The sequence below is a fragment of the Gavialis gangeticus genome, unplaced genomic scaffold, assembly GCF_001723915.1.
Source record: "Gavialis gangeticus isolate Ggan-Ray unplaced genomic scaffold, GavGan_comp1, whole genome shotgun sequence".
In the NCBI taxonomy this organism is placed as follows: Eukaryota; Metazoa; Chordata; order Crocodylia; family Gavialidae; genus Gavialis; species Gavialis gangeticus.
Genome location: NW_017729012.1, coordinates 8,986,129 through 8,996,162, shown reverse-complemented (window position 1 = coordinate 8,996,162; position 10,034 = coordinate 8,986,129). Strand labels below are relative to the sequence as shown.

At 60.2% G+C, this 10,034-nt stretch overlaps 1 protein-coding gene across 1 annotated transcript in view; it reads right to left on the bottom strand.

Moving 5' to 3' along the window:
- The window catches only part of LOC109293154 (multidrug and toxin extrusion protein 1-like), a 22,200-nt gene extending 14,924 nt beyond the window's left edge, over positions 1–7,276 (bottom strand). The window contains exons 1-13 of the mRNA XM_019510958.1: positions 7,266–7,276; positions 6,659–7,151; positions 5,811–5,912; positions 5,515–5,583; positions 4,627–4,775; positions 3,861–3,903; positions 3,539–3,583; positions 2,958–3,055; positions 2,160–2,257; positions 1,572–1,685; positions 1,395–1,462; positions 886–994; positions 547–622 (exon numbers count right to left, since the gene is read on the bottom strand). Of these exons, the coding sequence (XP_019366503.1) occupies positions 547–622; positions 886–994; positions 1,395–1,462; positions 1,572–1,685; positions 2,160–2,257; positions 2,958–3,055; positions 3,539–3,583; positions 3,861–3,903; positions 4,627–4,775; positions 5,515–5,583; positions 5,811–5,912; positions 6,659–7,151; positions 7,266–7,276 (1,475 nt within the window). The remainder of the gene's footprint in view (positions 1–546; positions 623–885; positions 995–1,394; positions 1,463–1,571; positions 1,686–2,159; positions 2,258–2,957; positions 3,056–3,538; positions 3,584–3,860; positions 3,904–4,626; positions 4,776–5,514; positions 5,584–5,810; positions 5,913–6,658; positions 7,152–7,265) is intronic.
- Between the last annotated feature and the right edge of the window lie 2,758 nt (positions 7,277–10,034).

The window sequence follows — 10,034 nt, the reverse complement described above, 5'->3', positions numbered from 1 at the left end:
AGCAAGCAGCGCTAGCAACGCGATTCAAGAGCAGTTCAAGCCCCGGCATCTGGCTGCGCTCGGTACGCCTGACTGGTCTCAGCAGACTTGCCCCACCAGGCCGTGAGCAAGGGCAGCGGGATGAAGCCATGAGCCAGAGGGCCCTGACCCAGCTACCCTCAGGCGCTGGGGCTTTACCCAACGATGGAGGCGCTGGGAGAACTTTGTATTTGGACACGGGCCTGGAGTAAAACCATGGTGGCAGCCTCTGCATGCCCTTGTAGTGGCCGCTCCCTGAGACTTCAGCACCTGGAGTTTCCTGGGGAAAATTTCACTCTGAGCTAAATAATTAGGCCTGCGCTCCAAAACCCTCCTACGGAAATAACCCGCCGTACTCGGGTGAGCAACTGGACTGAGCGAGGGAGAAGACCCTTGCAGCCTGCAGGACCAATGGGTTGTGCTGCCTCCTCCCAGCGTGATTCCCTCCTCCATGCCGTGGCTCTGTCTGTAGCGGTTTAATAGCGGGAACATTTCTGTTCGGAGGTGACAGGCACCTGAGGAACTCACTTGTCACTGGTAAATATATATCCCAACATGTCTTTCGAGGCTGCCAGGACGACACCCATCGCCACACAAAAGACCCCTGAAAATGGAGCAGAGAGCAGCCGCAGTGAGTCTGTCCTGGTTCAGACCCTGTCCTGGCTTGAGCCTCCTGGCCCCGGTCACACGCCAGTGCAACCCCGGTGCTGCCGACTTGTTGCCTCGTGGCCCATGGAGTAATGTAGCTGCCCCTAGCCCGGCAGCCGGGGCCACCTGAGTACGGGCAGGTCGGAGAGGCGCATGGCCCACATCAGGGTTGCTATTAGCTCCTCGCTCGGAGCAGCACCAAAGCCCAGAGCCCTCTACCTGTGCACAGCAGGCTGACAACGGACGCTGTCTTGGCCTCCTCTACGTTCCCAGCACCCAGCGCGTTCCCCACCTGAACGCTGACAGCCGTGCTCAGTCCAAAGGGAACCTGAAAGCCCAAAGCACCGGTGTTTATTCACTTGCCTCGGGCAACCCTACAGTGCTATTGCTCATCCAGCCTAGGCGCTGCGTGGTCTAATAGCCCCCTGCAACAAGCCGCGGCCTGAGCTCGCGAGACGGGCGGCAAATCTCTGGGGTGCCTTAAAAGTTCAAAGCAAGGTGCGTGCATGGGGACAGGCAATGGCAAGGTGCAGCTTGAGCCCAGGGCAGGAGACGGGGCAGCTGGGGTCACGTCACCTTGCCTCAGTTTCCCTGGTGTGCTCAGACTCTTGAGCCCTTCAGAGCAGGGGGTGTCTCTTGCTGTGCGTGTACAGCGCCCAGCACGCGTGGGGACCCCGGCCGCAGTCGGGGCCGTCCCATGCTGCGGTGTAAGGATCCCATGTTCTTACCATGTAAGCGACTGTGGACACCTCGTAAACGATGGACTGGGCAGAAAGCTCCACGACGCTCAGCAGGCCTGTGGCGGAGAGGAGACGCCCGTCAGGAGCTTGCGGCCTGGTGGATCCTGCTCGGGGACACCGTCTATAGCAGCCCGGGGGGGTCCTCTCCGTCCCCCCTGCACTCACCGACCAGGAAGCTCCCGATTTCATAGGTCCACCACTCGATGCATAACATGAGCATGCTGGGCACGGCCAGCGAGCTGAAGGTATCCCACTCCTGCAGGCACTCGCTGGACCAGCCTGGGGCAAGTAGATGCCACGTGTGAACAGCCAGCCTGGCAGAGCTGGGCCACAGGCAACCAGGAAGGGAACTAGGAGCCGGGGCCGAGTTGCTGGCATCTCTTTTGCCTTTCCAGAGCAAGCGCTGTGCACGAAGCACAGAGCACGCAGCTGATTCGGCAGCGCCTGAGCTTTGAGGCGTGGATCCGAAGTCCTCGCTGCTGGGACCGTTTGTGGCCGATCCCAGACGCAGCCAAGCCTCCCGCGTGCTCAGTGAGGCGTGCAAAGCCTTTACACGGGTGGCTGGTGCCTGCTGACCTTGGCAGGACCTCGAGCGCTGGAGTGCGAGCCTGGGGTCTGTCTGCTGACGCAACCCCCCCGAGGCCATGCTAGGGGACCGGCTAGGAGGGACCTGCCGGGGGCAAGGGTGGGAGTTTCAGGGCAGCCCTGGGGAAGCAGCGAGGATTTTACAGGCAGCGGGGACAGACACGGCACCTCCCCAGGTCTCCACATGGAGCTTCTTCCCGACGATGTACAGGAACAGGAAGATGGCTTGTGTGTACTGAGCGATGGTGTTCGCCAAGGCAGAGCCCCTGGGGGAAGAGAGACCGCAAGGGACCTTCTGTGTCCTGCCGGCAGCTCCGTATCCTGCGGCGCCACGTGCTTCGGGGTCAGCTCCTGCCCTGCTCCCCCCGGGCCGAGGATGCTGCCTGGCGAACGGTCCTGCCCGCGGCACGTGTGCAGAGTACGTGCTCTGGCCACGCGGGAGGGAATCAGTCCTTTAAAGGGCGAGAAGCTGGAGTGGACACAGCAGGGCTCAGACCGGCGAGGGCGAATCCTGGCGTCCTGCAGCTCCGTACGCTCTGGACTGGGTCCTGCAGAGACCTTTACCCTGTGCCCTGGTTAAATCCCAGCTGGCCTGTGGGCATTTTCCCATCAGGTTTCCCTGGGTCCAATACTCAGTCGGGACTAACCAGTGCTTGGTGTCCTCCAAGTATTGCCTGAACCTGAACTAGCAGAATCCATTCTTTGCTGTCTGTTTTAGGTCGGGATTTGGGTATTTTGGCACCCAGCTTGGATGCCTGTAAAAGGGCCTGGTTTTGTGGAAGTGCTGAGCACTTGTCCACTCAAAAGCGGGTCCTTTTGAAGATGCCTGAAGCTGGGCTCCCCCCAATTATTCATGTGAGAGCTACATCCTGTTGCCTAGGGCGCAGTGGGAGTTTGGGGATTTCGGGACCCGTTTGAGGCTTGTGCCGTCGTTCAGAGGTCTAATCACTTCCAGACGCTACTCACGTGACTCCGAGGTCCATCGTGTAGAGGAAGACGTAGTTTGCAAGCACGTTTATGATGTTTCCAACGATGCCGCTGAGCACCTCGGGCCAAATGATCCTCTGCGGTGAAACAGAAATATGAGAAATGCGATTTCGCTGGGACTCGTGCACTAATAGGTGTGCAAATGCCATGGTTCCTAGACGGCGTCGAAGGAGTGGCAGGGCCAAGAGAGCAATAGCTGCTCTCGTTGCTGAACGCGATGTCCTGGACATGAAGGGCTGTGTGGCTAACCGGCACTTCCAGCATCGCCAAAGAAGAAATTAGTTAATTAGTTAAAACCTCTATGGTTTGCCATGTGCATTGAGTCTAATGGAAACCATGTGTGCGAGAGCCTTTCTTGCAATGGGGGAATGGACCTAGAGGTGGCCAAACACCGGCCAAAAATGCCTGCTGTTGTGTGCACGTTATGGGCACTGCCGGACGCGCGTCTTTTATGCTGCAACACAGCCCTGAGCCGGGGGTGGGTTACTGAGAGAGACCTCGGCGGTCTCACGGGATGAGATCCCTTCCCCCTCGCCTCCCCATCCACCATTGCGGCCTACCTGATTCTGCAGATATCGTGTCTCCAGCTGGTACAGAAAAGCCACCTGCAAAATAAGGGAGTTGGTGCGTGAGGTCGGGCTGAGGTGTAACAGATGTCTTCAGGGGAAATCTAGTCTTTCCTCTGGCCGCCGGCCCGGTCCAGGCATCGGCTGCCTCCTGCCAGGCTGGCTCCGAGACGTGGGTGCGTCTGAGCCCTCCTGAGAGGGGGGAGGCGTCGCGTGCGGGGGACCAGAGCGGGCAGCTTTGCAGGGCTCCAGGCGCCGAAGGAGCCACTCTCCTGTCTGCTTCCCTCCCCAAGAAGCTGCGGGGAGAGGAACTTACGGGAAGAGCCGGGACGAAAACCATCACGTAAACCTGCGTTAACCTGGGGGGAGACACAAAGCACCATCGTTCCCCCGTTGAGGGCCTGCGCAAGCCCCGTCCCCCGGGGCGCGGCAGGACCGTTCTCCCTCCTGACCCAGCTTTTCGGCCCCGTGCAGGAAGAGGCCGGCGGCCGCCCGGCGATGCCGGGGTGGGCTGGGCAGCGCGGGCTGTGCTTTATCGTGTCGCGGTGGCAGCGAGGGAGTTTGCCTCCCGGCAGCAGCCGGGTTCAGGGCTGCACCGTGCCACGGGCCACGTCTGCCAGCCTGCTCACGCCGACGGCTCGGCCCAGCCGTGAGAGAAAGGGGCGCTGCACTGGCATCGCTGAGGGCATGGCCCAGCCAATGAGGCAGCGCCACTGGCCTGGTGGAGGGCAGAGCCTGGCCAACAGGGTGATGGGGGAAGCGGTGCCCACTTGGCTGAGGGCAGAGTCCAGCCAATGGGGTGAAAGAAAAGCTCTGTGAGCCTGGCAGAGAACAAAGCCCAGCCAATAGGGTGAAGGGAAGGCTCCACTGGCCTGGCAGAGAGCAGAGCCCAGCCAATGGGGTGAAGGGAGGGCCCTGCCAGCCTGGCTGGGGCAGAGCCCAGCCAATGGGGTGAAGGGAGGGCCCTGCCAGCCTGGCCGGGGGCAGAGCCCGGCAGGTAACTGCAGGCAGTCGCGGCCTCGGTCCCTTGCAGAGCTTGCGGCTGCATCCTGTGCCTGCCGCGGCCAGACTCGGCGCCCGACCTGGAGACCTCCGGGTCCTGCCGGACCAGCAGCAGGATCTGCTCGGTGTTGATGAAGACAGCCCAGCAGGGGAAGCAGCAAAGCAGCACGATGAGGGTGCCGCGCTGCAGGATGACGCCCACCCGCTTCATGTTCTTGCCGCCGTACGTCTGCAGAGCAAGAGGGCCGAGCCCGGGAGTTAATGTCACGCCCTTGAAAAAGCCATGCCTGACTGCGCCGGCCACAGGAAAGCAGCCTGCATGGAAGAACGGCAGAGCTGTGCAGGGGGTGAGGTGCCAGCCAGTGCCCGCTGCAGCACAGGGGTCCTTCAGCATCGTGAAAAGCATGTGGAAGGGGGACTTTGCAAGGCACGGGAGACGACCCCCTTTAAGAGCCCTTGTTCCCTTCCGGTGGCCAGACTCGCTGCAGAGGCTCAGGAGTTTGTCCAGCCTGGAGGGCCCAGACCCAGCTCCTTTAGCTCAAGCCAGGAGGAGCTCAGGCTTTCCATCCCAAAGTCCTGGGCTCGGTGCCTGCTCCTGGACAGCGTTACAGCCTCATGATGCAGGCGTGAGCCTCGGTTCATTCCTGAGAGGTGAAGATATGAATCCAGCCATGAAGGGACTTTGCCCATCGCTCGGGGCAGCCAGGCACTTCAGAGCCAGTGCTTAGGCAATCAGTTAACTCCTCCTTTGCGATCCCTGGATGGAGTCCGTTCCCATGCGTACCCCGAGGGGCAAAACGTACCCAGCCCTGAGTGTCTAAGGCCAGTTGGGCTCTGAGCCTTACAGAAGCTTTTAGCCACTGGTTTAACAGCCCCGTGTAATAGGGGAGCTAATCTGATCCCACTAACGTTTAATGCTCCCAGCCTCTCTAAAGAAGAGGGGTCGGCGATCAGCAGCTATTCCCTACCTGTGACATTAATGTGTCGCATGCAGCTGTTAAGCCGTACCCCACGGAGATGCCGAGAACATTTATAACCTGGAAACAGAAAGATAAAACAGCGAGAGGATGCAAAAATGTACCTAGCTGGTGATCGCAGGCTTTGCCCACGGCTGCTTGTGAAAGCAGAAGGAAAGAGCCCTCTGTCCCAGCCTGTTGTCAGCTCCTCAGCCAGCAGCTCCCCACCGCTTCATTACTAACGTACGGGAGACGCTGGAGCTGGTTGAAACGTGGACTATGTAAAGCCTTGGAGCGAGAATACTTACAGCGATTGCAAGTGTGACGGCAGCCAGCTCAACCTTGCCCAGATGGCCGCAGAATATAGAGCTCACAATATGGATCATAAAGACCAGCAGCTGGATCAGGGTCTGGATTGAAGGGAGAGGGGGGAAAAAAACAGGCCGTGGTGACTGCAGGCTGGAGAGGAAATTGCATCTGAGGAACAAACGTGCAGAGAGGCTGCAAAGGGCAGGCTTTCGTGTATTGTACTGAAGGGCAAACAAGGCTGTGCGTGCCACCCCTGCGGGTTTGCTGAGGTCTGATCCCAGCCGATTCAAATCCCCGCTAGGTCAAGGGGGTCTTGGGTTTCTCTCTTTAGAAATTCTCTGCCAGACCCGCTTTGAGGATGTGGCTGTGTTGCAAAGTTGGTGACGGTCAGTGATCTGGTTATAGCCGCATCTCCATTCTGCTCGCGGTAATTGGAGGACCGCTGCTATTCAGCGCCCGCAAATGTGCGGGCCCCCGATTCCCATCTCTGCCCTACCTGCGTAAATCTAGAGTAGCTGCGCTGGGCCGGGATGTGCACGGGCGCGGCAGGCTGCTGTCTCCATCCCTGTGCGTGCGAGTCCTGGCACTCACTCGTGTGCCCAGCCAGGAGGGCATCACGGCCCCGCACCATCTGAACGTTTGATCTTCCATTTTGCCTCTCCCCTATTTGCCCTTTGCTAGGACAGCACAGGAGCCTGCCGCAAAAGGGAGGACAGCCTCACGCCGGGACCCCGCAGAGGAGGGGCAGCAGGAGCCTGACTTGTTCCCAGGCTCCACGTAACCTATACAGGGAGCACGAGCACTCAGCCAGCGGGAATGCCAGGTGCTGGCCGCCCGCCGCCCTTACCAGTGGCCCTGCCAGTGCCAGCAGCCTCTTCGCCTCCTCCCAGAAGTTGCTGGGAATCCAGGGACAGCCTTTCCTGTAGGTGCCAGGAGCCGAAATGGGCAGGGTGACGCTCGCAGCATCTCTGAGAGGGTCCTCGCCGGCAGGGACTGCGGGCTTCATGCTGCCTCTCTGCCTGGGCAGCGAGTGACCCTGCTTTTCACCTTGGCACTTGGTTAAGCCTGCGTGATCCGCTCGACCTAGGAGGGCAAACAATATGTAACCGCAGCGGTGTGAGGTGCTGCATGGCTGGATGGCTGTGCCCGGTCCACCGCCTCCCTCGTCCTGGCACAAGCCGCGGGGGCGATCGTTGATTACGAGGCTCTGGAGGAATGGCAGGAAGCTGGGGCGAGGGGTCTTGGTTGCGTGTTGGGTGGCATGAGGCAGGTTGCTGGGGCCGGGAGGATTCCTGCGGATGCATGCCTGGAAGTGGCGTGTTGGGTGCTGCGCGCATGGCCTGGAAACATGAGGCGCTACAAGCGGCAGCAGAGGGGATCAGAGGGCGACTCTCTCCTCCTCGTCCCAGCTCGGTGCCAAAATGGTGACCCCCCCACTTAGGAGTCGGGCGCACTGTGCCGCCATACCGCTCAGTAAGGGGCACGTGCAGGGACCTGGCCAAACCCTGCTGGCAGGCGGCAGGCCCCGCAGCTGCACGGGGACACTTGGCTGACGGAGGGAAACAAGATGCGCCTCCCCCGCTGCCTGCCCTGTCCGAGCTCTCGGGTACCGGGCTGGCAGGACAGCTGCCATCAGGGTGCGGCGCAAACACGGCGAGCACCAGGCCTGGCCTTGGAGCATTTCCTACCTGGAGTGTAGGGGTGGGCTGTAAAGGGACTTGCCCATGGCCACGCTGGAGGTCGGTGGCAGGGCCGGGAGAGCTCCAGGTCTGGTTTCGGTGATGTAGACGGGCCTTCGGCGTTGGGATTAAAGGCGAGTCCTGCCCGCACTATGACTTGCCAGGGGCAACGCACCTTAGCCGCTCTTGTAGTCCACTGGCCAACGGCCTTCGCTTCCTGCCACAGGCCCACACCGGCACGGCTGGGCCCTGCTTTGTCACACAGCAGCGACACGGCTCCCCTGGCTTCAGGGATGTGGCTTGGGTGCCTTTTGGCGCACGCGGCTTTTCCCCTCCGAGTGCAGTCGCTCAAATGCCTCTTGGGCGCCGCCTCCCCGGGCTTCGCCCTTCTCCGTAACCCTCTGCTCTGGCCCAGCTTGACCGGCCTGCTGGCAACAGGGCCTCCCCTTTGGCCTAGCTCAGTTAATGAGAAACGGGGAGGTGTGAATGGGCCAGAGGCATTTGCAGCCCTGCACCCTCTCCCGTTGCCTTTGCTCGGCCGCACGGGCCGCTGGATTCCTCCCAGCTGAGCCGTCGTGCCCGTGCCCTGCCTCGCTTTCTGCCGCCAGTGGAGCCAGTTCTGCACTCGCTCCCGTTCTGGCATGTTTTGGGGCTTACGGATGGACTGTGTTCGCCCACCTCCACCCTCCCGTCCTCTGCGTGCCCCGGCGGAGGAGGCTTCGCATCTGCTGGCTGCTTTCAGCCCACTGTGGTTTCGTAGAGCTCGGGCCAGGAGCCTTGCCATCTTCCAGCCTGATCGTTGCTGTTACGTTTCGCCCTGCTACCCCTCTTCAGCCCGACAACTGCTTAAACTAAAAACCAACGAGGTTAAGTCAGGCATCTCCCCCAGCCCCTTTCAGTAGGTAGCAGTTAAGTGTCGGTGGTGCTAGGGCCCCTGCAGCGGAGGAACTGATCTGGGGAAGCTATCCTCAGCCAAGCACAGCAGGGGACCGCCCTCCCCATGAATTCAGCCCACGGGGAGAAGCTGCCAGAGAGCACCTTTCTCATCCCAAGCCAGTGCTCGGGGCCATGCTGAACCTGTCTGTAACATCCCAGAGGGTAAATCTGCCTTGTTGCCCAGGAGAGACGATGCCGGTGCTACAATCAGGGTTATATCCCTTAGGATCACACCCATTTCCTTGTACGTTCAACCGCGCCTTTGGTTATGCTGGAAGCGTCTCCATGCAGAAACCCTGGCCAGGTAACAGCAGGCCAACTCCATGCGCCCTGAGACCCTGGTGCTGTGGCTAAAGAGCAAAGTGCTGCTGCAAGGTCCAACACAGGAGTCCTGCATGCGTGAGACTGAGCCTATTAATGCAAACTGTTGGGCAGATGACAGCAGGATACAGTAGAGCAGCAGGATCCCCTCCATCTTCACCCCTGCTACTTGGTGGCAGCATTTTGCAGGGCAGCCCAGCCGGGGGGAGTTGAGCTGAGGGGACAGGTAGCTTTGGCAGGGTTCATCTACTCACTGTTTTTGCATTTCCTGGGCAGCAGTCAGTGCCAAAGGCAGCAGGAGAACTGCACTGTCACAGGTCAGACGCACGCCGGAGTGACAGCTACATGTGACTTCCATCCTTTGGGAAGTCAGCCATGGGCATGGGCTGCTTTAGGACAGATGGCTGGCGAGCAGGCATTGCTACAGGCGGAGCAGGTGAGGACACTTCTACCGGAGGACAGCGGTTCGCTGGGGCAGGAGGGAGTCAGTGTATTTGGAAAGTTGGGTTGCTTTCAGTGTCGGTTGTCGATGTGCGCTTGCCCACTCACAGAAGAGTAGGTTGGCAGCAGAGGGAAGCCTGTGGGAGTGAGCGATGCCAGCTGCACGACTCTCAGACCCTTGCCTGAGAAAGCAGAAGCATGCATTTTGGTTGGGATAGGGCCAATTCTGCCTCAGGCAAGGGATGGACTAGAGGATCTCTGGAGGCCCTTTCCCACCCCACTCTGATTTCCTTCTGCTGTCAAGCATGATTGAGGGGTACAAAGTGGGAGCATTTGGATAAGACAGCAATGACCCTCGCAAGAGATTAAACAACCTGAATGTTTATTGGAAACCTCTGCAGCATCAAAAGAGCAGCTGACAGTAGTGCAAGAGTGAACACCGCTGGGGGCAGAGCTGGCTGAACCAGCGCCCGGGTCTGTGCACTCCAGCCAGGGCTTCCTGAGCCAAGAAACAACTTCCCAACCGTCTTAGCCCAGGGCTAGCTACAGGGGGACCCCAGAGCCAACTCTGAAAGACAAAAGGCCGTTGCCCCCATGGAGTGCCTGGGCCAACAAAGCCCGAGCTGCAAACCAAACAACAGAACAGGACACGAACAAGTGCTTCAGGACCAGGAAATGGCTGGGGACGACGGCCCAGCAGGCTCCCACAGAGGGGGCGAAAGCCCCCTGGGTCAGCATTGCTCAGTGGCAGCACAGGCCCAGCCCATTAGCACGGACAGTGTGACCAGACCACGGACCCCAAGACATGGGCCAGGATAGAGGAGCATCTCGGCCGCTCCTGCCTGC